The sequence below is a fragment of the Trachurus trachurus genome (assembly GCF_905171665.1).
Source record: "Trachurus trachurus genome assembly, chromosome: 4".
NCBI classification, from domain to species: Eukaryota; Metazoa; Chordata; class Actinopteri; order Carangiformes; family Carangidae; genus Trachurus; species Trachurus trachurus.
The window spans coordinates 29,585,005-29,603,269 of NC_139898.1; the positions used below are offsets into that span (position 1 = coordinate 29,585,005).

Sequence of the window (18,265 nt, forward strand, 5' to 3'; positions counted from 1 at the left end):
TGAAATTGAAAGTGTTTGTGCAAAAAAACCAAAAGTGAAATTGACAGCATCAGCTCACTGTGACCAACCATTGTTTTGCTTTTCATCCTCCAGTGTCCTATCCTGTCATCTCCATTTAGATCCCTGTCTTTTCATTTCTTTCCCTGAGTGCTTTTTATCAGGACGGTAAACTAATCCCCCCTTCAGCCCATCTGATCCTCCTTATTGAGTTACACAATTTTATTTTATCATGAAGACATTGAATTAAATCCGCCAGCAGGGCGAGCTAATTTCATTTTCTTCCTCTTTCTGTTTGCGAGGATATCTCAATCACTTTGTCCTCAATCTAATTACTATCAAAATCATGTCACTTCATCCAAGGGAATTTTTTTTCTCAGGAAGTTCATTTGCATTGGTAACAAGTGTAATTATCACACCCCCACTGGCATGGCTTTTCACTTGTCCCAAGAAACGTAAGCTTTTAAGACTTTATTTAGGATTAAATGACCTCTTAGAATGGACTGAATCCCAGTGGAAACACATCTCCTGGGGTTCAGTGTCTTAATGTGTCAGGGGGCTAATCCCATATACCCCCCCAACCTCTTCTGTGCATCTGCAGGGATAAATCTTTCACTGTGCTAACCCCCAACTGCACCCCATGAGACTGATCATTCTGCCCATCATTTACTGAAAGTGGCGGCTGGGGAGTCAAATGTGGACTAGCACCATTTACCAGCAAGAAACAAGAAAAAAAACAAACTGCATGTGTTGATTAGTACAGTTTGGATTAGCTGTGCTGAAAAGGCAGGGAAGCTGTGGTGGAGAGCAGATTATCATTCATTCAAACTTCACCCCTCACAAGGGGGAGAAAAAGGTATACAGATCTTATCAAGACACAAGAGAAAAGCTCTTACCTCGGCTGTTGATGAAATAAACAAGAAGCACTGTGAAGCCTGATGAGTGAAAGTCTGTGTGTGACTGGTGAAGAAAGCGAGGTGGAGACTTGAAAAGGGGGGGGAGGGAGGAACAGAAAGAGAGAGAGAGAGAGAGAGGGAGAGCAAGATAAACTATAGTGTTACGGCTTGCACTTTGCCCTCTGTTGGACTGTAGTGTGACAGCAGTCCACCCTGTTTGTGCGCATGTGAAAGTGATAAAGACAGATACAGAGACAGCACTCTCAGAAACACTCATTAGTTCACACAGTGGCTAATTAAACTATGATCAACTCTATCTCTTCTGCAGGGCCTTTAAACTAACATTTCACCATGAAGCAAACATCACCACCAGACCATCATCTAATAAGACAGAGCACATAAACAGAATCCTATATTTGATTTATTATATTACTGTGCTAACTTGTAAAAGTGACTGAATGTATTTGGACAAAGTTGAGTTAATTGTACTTGAGTATTTCCAGTTGACACTCCATAAACTTACAGTAGGAAATATTTTCCCTTTTAAGTCCTTTTTGAATTAATGACATTCCCATATTATTATCATAAACAACAGAGAATGTCCAGAAATGTCATTTTAGGCTATTATGATCCTGTAATGATCATTAGGCTATATATCAGGATATAACACTGACAACTTTATACACTTGACACTTTAAGTCAATTTTGATTCTGCTACTTTCACTTTACTAAACATGAATACAGGACATTCACTTGCAGCAGACTATTTTTATATTTAAGGATATGACTACTTCTTCCACAAGAGGGAAATAGGAAGTAGTGAAGTCCTCAAATCTCACATCAAGAGTCACTGCTTGAGTTGGTGATATAGTTTTTATCCCATTAGGTGGCACCAGAAGACATGTTACAAACTGCGCAAACTGACTTGACAACAAATACAAAACTTCACACTAAACTGTACAAGATGAACTGTTTAAATATGAGGGAGAATATCCTGGTCATTAGGCCAGGGACAAGTTACATATTTTTCTCAATGACCTACTCTTGAAAGGAGCCTGTTTTGAGCTTGATAACAAAGTAATGTAACTGCAGTTTATGATGCATTCACTGTCGCATTTGAACTCGTAATACATCAAATCGGAAGTTGTGAATGAGACTATAATACGGGCATTCAAATAATTCAGTCTACTTACGTGAGATATGAAATAACGTTGTAATCACGGCTTAAATAACAACATTAGAGAATGAAACACAGCTTTTATCGTCACTGTTGTGGTGAAACCTTTTTTATGAAGGCTAAACACTCTTTGGCGTCAACTTCCGTCGCATTCATGTACATAATTTACATTAGTCCGAGCATTGTGACAGCACATGAACGTGTCATAATTCATATCCAATGAGACCCCGCCCTGTCCGTCCACCGTGTGCCACTCACTGACCGACCGACCGTCCGTCGCTCGCTTCGGTTTGTACAGTTGTAGTAGCAGCCTGTCCTGCCCTTCTCCCGTTAGCTGAGCTTCTTCCATAGCGACCAAACTAGAAAAAAACGTTTTCTCGTGTCGACGACGAGCCGGTTACCGTAACTGCAGTTAATGTTGCATTCGCTGCCCCTTTTAAATTCGTAATGCATCAAATCGGAAGTTGTGAATGAGACTACACGGGCATTCAAAAATAATCCAGTCCACTTGCGTGAGATGTGAAATAACGTTGTAATCACGGCTTACATAACAACATTAGAGAATTAAAAACACAGCTTTTAGCGTGAGTGTTGCGGTGAACCTTTTTATTTTTATTTTATGAAGGCTACACTCAACTTCCGTCGCAGTCATGTACATAATTTACATAACTCCGAGCATTGCGATGGCACGTGAACGTGTCATAATTCATATCCAATGAGACCCCGCCCTGTCCACCGTGTACCACTCACTGACTGACCGTCGCTCCCTTCGGTTTGTACAGTAGTAGTAGCGGCAGCCGCGGTCGCGCCTGAGCTTCCATGGCGACCGACTAGAAAAAAAAAACGTTTTCTGCGTGTCGACGACCGACGAGCCCGGTGGGTGGGAGAGCTAACGGGCGTGTTAGTTATCGGACGGGATGATGTAGCGGTGTAACTCTTTTGGGACGAACTGCGCAGCACCTTAGCATGCTAAGCTAACGCGGAGCCGCCCGCCCAGGAGAAACTACAGCCAGTTACTACAGCGAGCTAACGGCTGCGAGCTAACCGCGGGTTAGCGTTCACCTGCGGACTGTTGCTAACCAACCGCCGCTGCCGCCGCCGCGAGCTACCAGGATGGAACGTTGTTCTCCATCTCCACCACCACCACCGCCACGTGAGTCTGGCAGTGACAGTAGTATCCCGGCGAAGACCAGTGGATTAACAACACCGCTGTCCGCTGGAAAGAGACCCTCCATCGGGGAGGATGACGGCGGAGGGGGCGCAGAGGCGAAACTCTTCGGGAAGGGACTTGCGGCCACCTCCCTTCTCCAGATCGCGATCAGGAACGGTATTTATCAAAACCAAGTTGCCAACGCTATCGGCGGCGGCGGCGCGGCCAAAAATATAAACATAAACATGCCCGTTGTGAAAACAGCAGCCAACATTTACAGCCTGACATCGGTCAACAACAGCGGCAGCGGCAGCAGCAGCAGCAGCACTTCTGTCAACTCTTTGCTGAGCAGGAGGCGGCAGCGGCACAAGAGGAATCTGTCGCTGGGGGCTCCGCCGCTCGGCGTGTCCCCCCCTGTGGAAGCGGCCGGTCCCGCTCCTTCCGCCTCGCCCCTGAGCACCCTCAGCCTGGACAGGAAGACTTTTATCCGGCAGAAGCAGTCCAAGCAGCTCCAGGCCTCCGATAAGTCATGGGTGCGATCGGACCTGCGGCGGGGCTGCATTCACGTCCACGACTGGCTCACGCCCTCCTACCCACGGCCGGTGCTGTGCACACTGGACACCACTGCGAAAGAGGTAGCCTGTAAGCTGGAGGGGAGCAAAGCTGGGGCTGTGTTGAGAGTTAACTGCAAAACTAGTACGGCAGCATTTGACTTGATTGATAACTGTAAAGATAGCAATGGACAGGCTGACGATATTAAAAGTGTTACTGACAGCGGAGTGGATGTTAAAAACCCCAAAGGGGAAAACGAAAATGAAGATGCAAAACAGTATTGTCCTTACACTAAACTGTCCTCTAACTTGTTGGATGACAAAACCGCGAGCAACTCCTCGTCTGAGGTCTACCTGAATGACATCGGGGTGGATTTGAGCCTGAGCGTGGCAGATTGTTATGGAGTCTACTCAGGTTCAGACATGGAGTGCAGCACCTGTGAGGACTTCAGCCCAGGTGGACCCAGAAGCACAGAGCGCAGAGACTCCCTCAGCGATGGGCTCGGTCTGGGCACAGACTCCTCCGTGCTGAGCCCAAACTGTGACAGTGCCACAGAGGGACCTGACCCATTTGAGAGCTCTTCAGATGAAGTAGATCTCACATCTTCTCCAACACACTCAGCTGGTGACTCTGCAGCAGCTGACCAGCCTACAACCACCACCACCACCACCACAGACTCCTCTCTTTCTTCCAACCAAGTGACACGACTCGATAATGACACAGAAACTGGAGCTGTGGATAACTCCGACACACCCAAATTAATCAAATCTCCCTCCAAATGCCCCAGCAGCTCCCAGTCTCGGCCCCTGACCAGCCAAGCATCTGCCCCCCAGCCTGACCTGGAGATCCCCGGGGGGAGCAAGGGATGGCTGGAGCCCATCAATACTAGTCCGACCCCGGCCCTCTTTGTCCAGCTGCACGGTGGGGCCGTGCGGCGGCTGGGGGACGATGAGAGGCCTCTGCAGATATTAAACGAATACCTCACTAATCTGGGGTTTGAAGATGCTTGGAGGGTGCAGGAGGAAGGGATGAACTCAGAAACTGGCTGCCTGATTCGCTTCTACTTCGGTGAGTACTTTCCAGATTTTAAAAACATCTCAACAGAAGATGTGCAGATGTGTTTCCTGTTATTATTATTGTTGAGAAGTTTTATGACGATTCTCCTTTGTTAATCTGCCAGAGAGCCACTAGCTGCTAGTTACACCGTGCCGTTTTCGTTGTGCTCGGCTTGTCTCTGCTCATTCATTGTTCATCCATTCTCAGTGTACCGTGAGTGCTGTCATTGTGTTTGGTCAGTCGGACTGTTAAGCGAGTGTATTCAATTGTCCTGCGGGGACAATACCCAGTGTTTTGCCTGTAAACCCACCCAGACCCCTCTCTGTGTGTAGGTCTGTAGGGAGACACATCTGGAGGTAACAGGTGTGATCTTTCGGGACACCAGAGACCAAAATAATCATGTGCAGCCAGGATGGATTCGGTTTCTCTTCTTGTTCTGCTGCTGCTGCTGTTGTTGTTATTGATAATGATCCTGTTTTGCAGACAAGCAGGCTAAGAGGATGTAAAAACAGCCATGATCTCTTATGGGATTAGCACAACTGGATATTGTTTTTGACCTTGTTTTGACACCCTGGGCAAAGACAGTGGAGATAAAGAGTCGGGAGCTACTGGAAAGGAAACAGAAAATATATTTTTTTTAAACCAAAATCAACATTTATTAAGTTAATTTAACTCAATATCTCCAGATTACACGCTTTGCACCCAAGAACACCTTTCCTCTTCTTCTTCCTTTTGATATTTTTTATTCTATTCAAGAAGAACCTGGAGATAAATCTCAAGCAGGACTGCAACTAAGTAATGATTAGGCCTATGTCCCTGTTTGTCTCTCTTGATTAATCAGTTAATCATTATTTGGTCTAAGAAAACTAATCAGCAGCCCAAAAACCCAAAGATACAGAGATATCTGTAACTCTACAAGACATATAAAAAAAGAAAACAGTATATTATAATCAGGAGGATGGAACCAGAGAGGTTTGGCATTTAATTCTTAACTCCACCCTGAAAATATTATACAAGGAGCTGGGCAAGTCCCCCCTCCCCACCCCACCTTACCAACCTCCTCCTCCCTCTCCAGTCTTGGCTTCCTCCACAGTAACATGACAGAGGAACAAAGCATGACGTGGAGTTTTGCCGCTGGAGGCAGGGGCCCTTCCAGCGAATGCAGACAAACACACAGCCATGAAACAAGCAGCGAGAGAGAGAGGCTGGGATGTGTGTGTGACAGGGAAGTGGAAGTGCTACTGGCACGACAGGAGCAATCACAGCGGAGGAGGAGGTGGCGCGCTGACACGAAGTGACAGCGGCGTCCATGACGGTGCCTGAATTAGAAACGTTGTTGAGTTCAATTTGAATAATGTAGCCGCCGGTAGCCGATTTTAGCTGTTAACCTTCTTTAAAAGTAAGCAAAGAGTTAGGCTATCTCTGTTTTAGAGAAAGAAATAAAACTAATCCATTCATTTACCATCCACAGCCCGTTTTCTCAGTGTGCACTGTGCACAGTATAAAGTGTTTGTTACTGGACATGTTCAGAGGCGAACAAGAGGAGTTTGACTAAGCAAAAAACCCACCAGCAAAATGCACATTGCCAAGTATTCTGTCTTAGACACACACACACAAACACACACACACACACACACGTTGTGCTGACAGTAAGAGAACAGCGACCTTAGTGGAACTCAGATTTCACCTCCTCAGTGTTTGGGATCTCTGTGAGACAGTGGCGGCAGCAGCAGACGTCTCTTCATCCCGGAGCTGCGGCAGCCGGAGGTCACGGCTTCACTTCACAAGGTTAAATGCTAAACTCACTGGTCTGATGAAGGTGGCCACAGAGTGACACACGGCTAAATACCTTCAGGTTGTAAAAAGTTATCATCCTGGTGATGCTGCCATTACAAGGCAGGTTTATTTGTTTTACTCACTTTAACAATGAGGTATTGAGAAAAGACAGAAGACAATATAAAAATGCACCATATAGGATACATAAATAAGATAAAGAGGAGTATAACAGGAGAATAAGAATAACGTTGTAGTGCATGGTATGAATAAATACTATAGCCCCACATTTAATTCAGTGAAAAGCAGTGGCTATCAGAAAACTCGTTAATCCTGATTTTGCAGATGGAGCAGAACTTCTTTGGAGTTTGTTGCAGATGCATTCAGCATAAAAACCGAACCTGCCTCCACCATGTTCAGTTCCTCGGTTCAGAAATAGGAAGCTGGTCTGAATATAACGAATCCCTTCTAATGAGAAGGACGAACAAAGTCAAGACGTAGCAACTGGATTGATTTATTTGCTGATAACTTTTGTAATCAGTTTAATATTTGTTTTGTCCAAATGACAGACCAGCACACAAAGATGTTCAGTTTATTGTCGTGTGTCCCAATGAAAAGCAACAAATCTTCATTTTTGAAGAGCTGGAACCAACAAAACGTCTCAAAGAATTGATTAATCAATCGAACAAACATCGCACTTATAGAGACTTGAATTATGAAATGTCACAGTCAAAGATTCCCAACATTGTCCAGAACCCAAAGATCAGATCCTCGGTTTCCAAAGAGGAAAACTAAATGTCCTCTTTCTGGAACAATCAAGAACGAGCAGATTTTTGGCATTTTTGTTCGATGATGATTTAAAATAGTTGCCGATTGAAGCAGCTCATCAATGAATCGACTAATTGTTGCTGCTGCAGTCAGATGCTCGGTGCCTTCAGGGACATTTGGGCTCGTCAAGGACAAGATCCACCAGTACGTTTTGTTGTAGCGTGAACAGGAAGTGGCCACTGGCCGCTCGCTGAGAGACAGGACGTTCCACAGTCAGAGAAATAGACGGAAGGAAAGGGCATGTATGGGTTTATATACGAACAGGCTACGTCTGGGCGGTAACGCCCGGGGAAGGGCGGACTCACACTGTACACATTCCACGTTATTGTCTAGTTTAAAAGGAACCGGACTGATCTGCTCCATCAGTTATTTAGTGAGTTCACATCACGTTTGTCATATGGTGGAAGAAACAACATGACGTCACCCTGGTAACGTGTACGTATTGTATAAAAATCAGTCACACAAAGCCACAGACATCGTGGCACTTGGTTCTGTCAGAATCACCCAAAACCAATTTTTATCTTCCCGTTTCTTCCATGGAGTCTTGACTTCCAACCGCTTACATCACTGCTGCGAGCGCTGTCAGGACTCGCAGTTCCTGTTTGTACCCAGGGTCTGTACAGAGCTGAGAAAAGGAGCTTTCATGTGGGCAGATCCTTCGTCTTGGAATAAACTGCAAAAAGCCCTGAAATTATGCACGGCAGGCTCCCAAAATGGATTTAAAATCGAAGTGGAGCTGAAATGCTCCGTTGACTGACAGAAAATTGGTCGACTGTTTTAATAATGGATGAATTGTTCCGGTCGTTGCTGTTTCCACCTTCACGTATTTGAGATTCAGCTGCTTTTTTTCTCACTCATAATAACCTGAAATATTGTTTGGGTTCTTCTGGACTTTTTGATCAGCTTAAAGTGACTTTGGGATCTTATAATATAAAGATTTCACTATTATAGCAAATGGATAAATGAGAATAAGCAGAGGAGGATTATTCGAAAATGAAAGATAATGACTTGTGCTTCCGTTTTGGAAAATATGACATGATGTTTTTTGATACCTCACTTGTGAACTTTTTTTTTTTATGTTTTACAAAGGCTGCAACTAAGCAAAATCATGATCAATGAGTCTGCAAATCAGTCAGCACATCATTTAGCTTATAAATATGGTGTCTTAAAGATCCTCATTTGGTCTGATCAGCAGCTCATCATTTAAAAGGGAGAAAGGCAGTAAATCTCCCATCAGTTCTGCTGGTTAAATAAATGAAACGGTCCATTAATTATCCAAAGTATCATTTCATAAGAGTTCAAAATGTCCCAGTTGTTGTTGTTTAATCACAAGGAGCCAGACAAGAGCGTTGCTTGGATAAAATTATGTTTAAAATTATGATGGAAATCTGGAACGATGTGATCAGAGGATGAAATAACAAGACCCTGACAGCAGATTTCCACACTCTGTGCTGGGGACAGATTTGTGTGCCGTGCTCAGGAGCGGGTTTAGTGCAGGTGAAACCTTCAGTCAGTGACGTTTGGTTGTTAGTCACTGGAGGAGGAGGAGGAGGAGGAGGAGGTCAGGAGCTACTGGTGTTTTAAGACATTGCATAACAAGCTAATCTGATTTCAGGCCTGTCAGAGGCTCAGGCTCTTCATGCATCTCCTTTTCTCTTGACTGTATTTGACCAGGAAACACACTTTTATAAAGCAAAAAAAGAGAAAAAGGTTGGTTTCCGATGCGCAGGTCAGTGTCGGGCGTCGGCTAGAAACACCATCAGTGCCCCGCTTCGCTTCGCTTTGTGTCTGCAACTGGAGTGTGGCTGCCTTTTGAGCCAGCGAGGGGTTAATGTGACAAATCACGCCTGAGTGACTGCTCAGTCTCTCAGCCCACGGGCTATTAGCTACAGTTCACTTACATAACCACACAGCTCTCACTTTCTGAAAGAGAAACCCAGGGTGAGAGAGTTGATTCACAAAATCCCATAGAGCTAAAAATAAAACTCTCCGTTATGCAAAAAAAAAAAAAAGCCATTATGAAAAGTCAGTGTGTGTGATCATCAGTGATCTCTTCTACATCATGTAACAAGCTGCTATCTTGTCCCTCTCCAGGTAAGCCTCGCAGCGTGGGCGGCTCGGAGCGCGTGCAGCTTTCTGGGGTGTTCAATGTTCGGAAAGGGAAGCTGGCGCTGCCCGTGAACCGCTGGTCGAAGCGTCAGGTCACGCTGAGCGGAACCTGCCTCATTGTCTCGTCCGTCAAACACGCCCACACCGGCAAGATGCACATCCTCCCTCTCATCGGAGGAAAGGTACTTAATGAAATGTTTTTTAATGCGGAGAGGCAAGATGTGTGTGTGTGTGTGTGTGTGTGTGTGTGAGCGCCTGTTTTTCAGCCTTAAAGGGACAGAGCTCCTCTCTCTCTCTCTCTCTCTGGTTTGAACCAGCGGAACAAAACATTTTTGTTTTCACACCCCGAGGTCGTTCACCTCCTCCTGCTGCAGGTTGTGCAGCCACGCAGTTCCCAGCTAACAACAGGCCTTCATTTAGAGACATTTACAGTTGGTCTTATTGTTACACAGCAGCATATATTATACACAGTGTTATGTTCATCTAAAGGTCTGGTCACCCCCAGGGTAAAAAACTTTTTGTCCAATCTCTCACGTGTTCTGTATTAATAACAGATACTATTATGTCCTATACTGTCGCATGTGTACAGCAAGTCCCTAGGGAGTCGGGACAGTTTTTCAAATGTTGATTCTGAATTTACACCAATTGCATCCAAACTACGGATAACTTTACAAGGAATTAAAAAAAAAAAAAAAGAACGGTTGCAGTGGTAATGTGAGGGCTAAATTAATCTTTTACAATTAATTTTTAATTCATCAGTGCTCATAACACAACTCTATGGTGTTATGTAACTGATCGGCTGAGAGTGGAAGCAACATGAGATGCCAATCTAATGAGATTGAATGATAAAAAAAGACATATTTTAAGAGGAGTTGTGCAACTTGTTTTCAGTTTAGATGGACAAGGATTAAAGCTAGGACTTCTCTGCACCTTGCTGTGTGTGTGTGTGTGTGTGTTTGTGTGTTCATTCTTAAAGATAGGGATCAAGTGTTTTGTCTGTCACAAGCAGGAATAGATGAAGAGACATGGTACATGAACTGTTGGACTTCACAGAAAATATTGAGGGCAAGACGTCAAGAGACTTTATTGTCATTATAGAAGATAACGTAATTTTGTTTGACTTTTCGCAGCTTAAAAGCACACAACAGGGATGCAAACAGCGCGCCGAAAAGCGAAACTCGCTTTTTTCATGACCAATTAGGTGACTTGTGTGAATCGTTCAGATCCGAAGAGTTTTTGTTTTTGGGAGGGGGGGGGGGGTCTCAGCTGGGGTCAGTAAAATGTTTTTCTAACAGGCTGACAGTGACAATCACGTGAAACTGAGGCGAACTCATTCATGGTTGTCTCTGGTTATAGCACATTATATAGGCCTATATGTCCATTACACACTTTTAGGCCTTAAAATGTCTTAAATTTGTTGAATTATTGTGTTCAAGACTTAAATAAGACAGCTCTTAAATTTTCGTATGCCCACCATGGGCGAGCATTTCGCTCGCATTTGCCCCTAAAAAAAAAAAAACATGTGTGAACCAGGAAAATCACAAAAAAGAAAGAGCACAACCTGCGATTGGTCAAAAACTACAAATCCCACAATCCTCTGGCCTCAACAATAACAGTAGTTAGTGTAAGTAAGGGAGAGTGGAGCTGTCGGTGAAAAGAGGAAACAACGCCACGTCTGGTCCTGTTCTATGTTGTTCGTTCACACCGTCACCGTTTATTCGTTACGTCCGCGGTGTAAAAGGCCGTGACGCAAAGACGCGATTAGGCGCGAGACGCGGTATACGCGACTTTTTTTTTTTGCGACGCAATACACCCGATTCTTTTATGGCGACGGGACCCTCGCGTCTTCGTCTATTTCATCGTGTTTGGTGGGAAGACCCAAAGGGGCTTCCCACTCAAACACGAGGAACGCTTTTTTTTCGCGCGAGCTTTTACGCGCAACCAAACGCGAGATACGCGAGATACGCGAATTAGCGCTCGTTTTCACTCTTTCAAAAAAAAATTTCACTACAACAATTTTTTTTTTTTTTTCTTTTTCAAAGGAGGTTAAATCGAAAGCAACTGGACTTAGTTATTTACTTATTATAACTAAGTCCAGTTGCTTTCGATTTAACCTCATTTGAAAAAAAAGTCTAGGAAGACGTTTCACCTCTCATCCAAGAGGCTTCATCAGTTCATCATGTAGCATCTGACCAGGCTGGGACTGGTCCAACTAACTGGTATGGAGACTCAGTATAAGTCCAGTTGCTTTCGATTTAACCTCCTTTGAAATACTATGACCTGGACAAATGAGAATATGCACAGGCCTACAACAACATGTCTGCTCTCACCAACCATGGTTGAGGTCACAACGCTGCGCTGTAGCTGCTCTGGAAGTCCGAGACACTGAGGCCAAACGCCGCCGTCGCTTCTGGTCCATGAGACATGTCATGTGACAGCGGGGCAGAGCTGCAGCTGCTGTGCTGTGATGGACCTGATCAGACTGGTGGTGGTCCACAGTCAATCAGTCCCAGATCCTTCCTATTCACCTCCAATGTAGACGCGACATGCGCGCTCGTTACCCAAAGCGGCGCGTATCCGCGTGCATTCGGTGCGACGGCGCCGCCGTTTTCCCCCCGTGCATGTCCGTTGCTGTGTCAGGCAGGTGTCTCCCACGGAGCTCTGCCCCGTTTCAGAGGTGAAGGAGAGACGTTGCCTCCGCGATGTAGAATGTGTTCAATTAAAGTGAAACTAACACATTATATAGGCCTATATGTCCATTACACACTGAATGGGATGTTAAATCCCATGTCTTTATTTCTTCAGTTTATTTTAATAGTAATAATTATGACTAACATTCAGTGAAGACCTAAAAATCAGTATCTCCAAAATTGAAATATTGCAATGGTTTTTATTTTTTTAAAGCATTTTTAATATAGAAATGTTGGCCTTCTGAAAACTGTCCATCTATATGCACTCAATACTTGGTTGGGGTTGAACTACTGGAAATAGACTTTTCTGTGATATTGTTAATGGTGAGACCCCCCCCCCCCCCCCCCCCCCCCCACGACAATTCCTCTCTTTTTTGGTCCTGACCCGTTTGCATCCCTGACACAAAAATGAAATAAAATTAGAGGCACATGTTTAACTAAGAATATTTGCACATTAAGGCACAAATTAGATTAAATAGGATAAACATGTTTACACAGGTATGGGTGGCTGAGGGTGAGAAAATAAAGTCACATAAAGGACACTGAAACATGTTGTGTGCTGCAGGTGGAGGAGGTGAGGAGGCACAGCCACTGTCTGGCGTTCAGCTCCGCCGGTCCTCAGAGTCAGACCTACTACGTCAGCTACGACTCCTACACAGAACATCTGCGGTGGCAGAGGACGGCCTCCAAGGTACGGGGGGGAAGGATCTCGATCTGAGCGTGCTGCGACAGTCACTCGCTTGTTTTTACATTGTTATTGACATAAATTAAAGGGATAGTTCAACATTTTGGGCAAATTGGCCCATTGCCATAATCCCTATAGTCATAGCAGGAGGTACGTTAACTTTATTTGTCAGTGCAAGCTATTTTTTAGAACGGCGGAGCAGAGCCGCGAGCTGCTCAGAGCTACGCTACGGAGGCTAATGGGATTTCTTGGTTTCCCTCATCAAATACACAAACCAACAACTCTAAAATGCTCTGGTGGACAAGTTGTGACCTGGACATTCACCACGCCATGAGATAATAACAGAACGTTACGAGACAGAGTTGTTTTAGAGGTAAATTCATGCAAAACCACTGATGCAGTCTCTGCATTTACCTCTAAAACAACTCTGTCTGGTAATGTTCTGTTATTATCTCATAGCGTGGTGAATGTGCAGGTCACAACTTGTCCACCAGAGCGTTTTGGAGTTGTTGGATTGTGTATTTGATGAGTTTGATGAGGGAAACCAAGAAATCCTATTAGCCTCTGTAGCGTAGCTCTGAGCAGCTCGCGGCTCTGCTCCGCCGTTCTAAAAACAGCTTTCACCGACAATTAAAGGTAAAGAACCTACTGCTATGACTATAGGGATTATGGCAATGGGCCAATTTGCCAAAATGTTGAACTATCCCTTTGAGGGATGTGATGATGACGACAGCGTTTCACGTATCTGCTTCTTCCTGTGAGCTCATTATGTCACTCTGTCCCTCTTCCACTGCGTCAGATCGCGTCCCAGAGGGTGAACTCGGTCGACCTGTCGTGCTGCAGCCTGGAGGAGCTGCCCGCTCAGCTCTTCTACAGCCAGGACCTCACACACCTCAATCTCAAAAACAACTTCATGTCCCCTCACAAAGGTGTTCCAGCCCTCACCAGGTGAGTTTCTACCATCAACACACACACTCACACACTCAGACAGCGGTTGTGCAGCGCAGCCGACAGATGAAAGCAGTTACTTTCTCTTTGTTTTCCTCTGGAACGTCCCTCAGTGTTTCTGTCCGTCTCGGGGAGCCACCATATGGTCCAAAGAGGAAGCAGCTTAGATCAAATTACAGATGACGTGTGTGTGGGCGGCCGTGCGGTTCGGTTGATTAAAAGCGAGCTGCGGTCGTGTTTTAGAGATTTGACAGTATGTCATCAGCCACCTGACCTCAGGGGCCAGAGGGCTTCTCCCTGTTTTCCAGGTCAAGTTTGTCAAATCGGTCACTGATGTCACGGTTTTATGAAGTGAAGTCATTTTCCATCGCGAGACCACATCCACACACAGTCAGCAGCTAAAGTGGAAAAGCAGAACCCGTCTCCGTCCACACTGTCCACACCGAGGAGGCAAAAAAAACCAACAACTGTGTCTGCCGTTGGGAATTAGGTGGATGTGGAAATGCCCAGTGATGTAAAGTAAAGAGGACAAGTTTTTATTTCGCCTCAGTCAATCACAGGAAACAGGTTTGGAAAGAGTTTTTGTGCGACCAGGACCAGCACAGCGACTGTGTTGTGTTGTGGTGTGTTGTGTTGTGTGTCTTCTGGCCAGATGTCGTCTGTGACGGACAGTTCTGATGTTTGTTGTTTTGTTTTTACATCCGTCGTGGATCAAAGCGACACAGTGTTTCACATTACGTACGTTTTTTGTAGTCAGTGAAACGCCGGTCTGTTCGGTGCCTCGTTGCCGTGCTGAGGGACAGATGTTCTAACCACACGCTGCAAAACAAAACAAGCCATCAGACGAGGGCACGGCTGCTCTTTCAAACCTTTTATTTTGTCATGTCAGATGTTTAGAGGAGGCAAATAGCTACCTGCAAAAAGCACCGAACCCCATGTGCTAAAAAAAAAAAAAGGCCTTGAAAAGTATGAAAACATCTTAAATAAAATGAGCAAAATCTTAGATTTTTTTCCTCTTGACTACTGGAACAGTGATTTTGAGTGAAGGCTGCCAGAAAACAATACACATCTAAACTCAAGATTGTAGTTTCCTTTCATGCTTTTACACTTAAGTCAGTTTTTATCATGAGTTCGGTATTTTTAATTGCATAAATTGCATTGTGTGGTGTTGAAACGTCTTGAGGAACTCGGCAGAAAGCCTGTTTTAGTTTCAGCGAAGTGAAGCAGGCAGTCGTACATCCAAACATCTTGTTCTGTCAGACTGTGTACACGTCGCTCTGAAATATGCACGTTCTGTTTGGGGCTCGGGGAAAACACAAAATCTGTTGCGTTTGTGGCACCAACTCACAGTATGTGTGTGTGTGTGTGTGTGTGTGTGTGTGTGTGTGTTTTGTGGGTCTATTACATAACCGTAGCTCCTGTTAAATGATGCAATGCATTGTCACTTTGTCGTCAGATGAAGTGCAGTTGATAACGAGCGAACACTGTTACGTTATCCAGGCGAATCACACGTGCTAGATGAGTGGCCGTCATGTGAGCGTCTACAATCCTTCAAGGTCTTTCTTCACAGTTGCTAAAAGAGAAACAGTTTGTGTCATTTCTTCTTGAAGTTTAGGCTTTTCCACACACACACACAGTGATTCCTGCCTCTGAGTGTTTCATACCTGACACTTGATGACTCCTGATGGCGATGAACACATGACATGACGTACATTACTGTATATACTGCCATTGTTACTCCATAAACACACGTTTCCCACATCCTGAGTCCTGAGGAATGTGTTTGTCCCGTGGTGTCCCTGCGACTTTCCCTCGGAAGGAACGCGGATCCGGTTTTAACCTTTCCCTCTGACCCCCGTGTGAACTGGATTAGATTTGGCCAAGAACACCATTGAACACACACACACACATGCACGCACACACACACAAACCTAGCTACCTGAACCACACGCTGCATTGTTATGGTGAAAAGTTTTCATGGTGTAAACATTTGGCTTTAAATAGTTAGTGTGTACTGTGCTGCTGTGTCCTTGAGACCGTGTGCAGCTTCCTCTCTGCTCACTCTCCCCTGTTTATGAGACAGGTCTTATGTAACCTCTGAAAAGCTTTTCACAGTTGAGAAGAAGGCAGCCTGTAGCCTGAATGTATCACCGCCACCACTCACAGATTAATATATTTGACCCTCTTCATGTGCCCTTGTCTTCCTGTCGTCCCCCTCCCTCCTTCTCTCCCTCTCTCTCTCTGACTCTCTCTAGGTTTTGTAAACTGAGAAGCCTCAGCCTGTCAAATAACTCCCTGTCCGAGTTTCCTCTGGCCCTGTGTGACATCACCTCCCTCACGGAGCTCAACGTGTCTGGAAACCGTCTCTCCTCGCTGCCGGCAGAAGTGGGAACCATGCACAAGTAAGCAGGGCCGTTGTATAGGGGAGAAAGGTGATGATAATTCTAGAGGCCCAGCACCCAGTGGGGCCCATAAAAACCCCAGTAGTCTAATCTTTGTATGACTGATTTATTCTGCGTAAGACCCTGACTAATACTCATAGTACACAGTAAAAACTCAACATCTTTCCAAGCATATTTGTCTTATTTCTTGTCCAAATGTCTCATTTCTAGTCAAAACTAAACTCTTTCCACTTAAAATAAGACTCATTACCTAAAAATTAACTTGTTTTTAGATCATTTTCTTGCTCCACTATCAGATTTTTTCTACTTATTCCAAGTGAAAATATGCTTGAAAGAAGTAAAAAGTGTCTAAAAACAAGCTGCTTTTAATATGATGCGTCTTATTTTAAGTAGAATGAGATTTGTTTTGACTAGAAATTACATTTTGACTAGAAATAAGACAAATATTCTTGCTAAGATACTTGAGTTTTTGCAGTGTAATGCTGCATTAGCATCAAAACAAAGAAGGCTAAATAAAAAACGATAATACATACGTAGTCTAAGAAAAAAAAAGAAGGAAAAGTTAGGGAGAGGGGCCCACTTTAGTATTCCCTGCAAGTAAGTGGTGGGGCCGGCTTCCCTCCTCCGTTAGGCTGCCGTCCTTAATCACCACCACGACGATGACACTGACGATAATTTGGCAGGTGTTCGCCCCAGGGGCCCCGACCGTGTCCTCTGTGACCCGCTCTGTGCTGACAGAGACATCAGACTGCGCTTGTTGTCATTGTGGTTCCATCAGAGCAGATTAATCCCCGCTCTGTATTAAATGAACAACTGGCCGCGCACCAGACTTCTGTCCTGGCGAAGCTGAGGTAACGTCCAGGTGATCGGAGGGCAGAGTCACGCCGCCGCCGCTGCCTTTTCATCTGCTCTGATTACAGGGATGCACATTAATAACAGGGTTCTTACGGATCCTTAAAAAGTCTTAAAAGGCATTTAATTCATTAATCTAAAAACAAGGCCTTAATTGGCATTAAAATGTCTTAAATCAATTTTTCAAAAGTCTTAAAAATGTTAACACTTGGTAAGTGGGATTTTATGGTTGTAATTAGTCTCAAATCTCAAAATAATTGGTAACATTCCCACATAGAGAAGTTAGTGGCGGCTGTCAACGCTAAATTTCTCACCGCCTCCAGCTCCAGAGTCAGTGTTTTTTTGTTTTTTTCCAGACTTTTTATGCATTTATTTTGAAAGGACAGCTTGAAAGAGACACAATCCAATGTTCATGTAGCAGTCACTTTACCTTGGATCACATAGGAAAGTGGGTCAAATTGTCCCTAACCCTATTGATGTGGTGTTTTTTTTTCTTCTTTTTTCTGCATTTGTGTTTATTATGAAGTCGGTCTTAAATTTCATTTCAAGTGTTTCAAAGGAGGTTAAATCGAAAGCAACTGGATTTAGTGGATGAGAGGTGAAACGTCTTCCTAGACAAATAACTAAATCCAGTTGCTTTCGATTTAACCTCCTTTGAAATACTATGACCTGGACAAATGAGAATATGCACAGGCTTTTCATTTCAAGTGGCTTTAAAAAAGTCTTTAAAAGTCTTAAATTTAACTTGGCTTAAGCTGTAGGAACCCTGAATAACCAGTGACAGGAACCAGTAGAGCTGCAGTGGTTTGTGTTTTATAAAGACAAAAAACAGGGTAACACTTTACTTGAATACGTGTTCATAAGATTGACATAACACTGTCATAACCATGACATAACAGCTGTCATAAACATCAATGAATACTTATGACAGCTGTTGTTAAGTGTCATTCGGTAAGTTATGTCACTTTTAATGCAAAGTTGACATTATTTGAGATGTTTTTGTTCTGACAACTTGACATAAAGACAATTTAAACTGTCATAGCAGACCTGATTGCCAAACTTAAAAAATTATGTCAACTTCTCATAACAAGGACATCTCAAATAATGTCAACTTTGCATCAAAAGTGACATAACTTACCGAATGACACTT

At 44.2% G+C, this 18,265-nt stretch overlaps 2 protein-coding genes across 3 annotated transcripts in view; one reads left to right on the forward strand and one right to left on the reverse strand.

Annotated features, from left to right (window-relative positions):
* The window catches only part of LOC310984526 (tensin-3-like), a 56,331-nt gene extending 53,969 nt beyond the window's left edge, over nt 1–2,362 (reverse strand). The window contains exons 1-2 of the mRNA XM_083969746.1: nt 2,337–2,362; nt 894–981 (exon numbers count right to left, since the gene is read on the reverse strand). The gene's annotated coding sequence lies outside the window, so the exon portion shown is untranslated. The remainder of the gene's footprint in view (nt 1–893; nt 982–2,336) is intronic.
* Nucleotides 2,363–2,833: 471 nt separating this feature from the next.
* Nucleotides 2,834–18,265, forward strand: part of LOC310984522 (PH domain leucine-rich repeat protein phosphatase 1-like) — a 146,197-nt gene continuing 130,765 nt past the window's right edge. For both annotated transcript variants that reach the window (XR_014595315.1, XM_083969742.1), the window contains exons 1-5: nt 2,834–4,840; nt 9,524–9,720; nt 12,794–12,919; nt 13,713–13,861; nt 16,117–16,263. Coding sequence is in view for 1 of the 2 variants with exons in the window: in XM_083969742.1 (XP_083825868.1) it covers nt 3,184–4,840; nt 9,524–9,720; nt 12,794–12,919; nt 13,713–13,861; nt 16,117–16,263 (2,276 nt within the window). In the remaining variant the exon portion in view is untranslated. The remainder of the gene's footprint in view (nt 4,841–9,523; nt 9,721–12,793; nt 12,920–13,712; nt 13,862–16,116; nt 16,264–18,265) is intronic.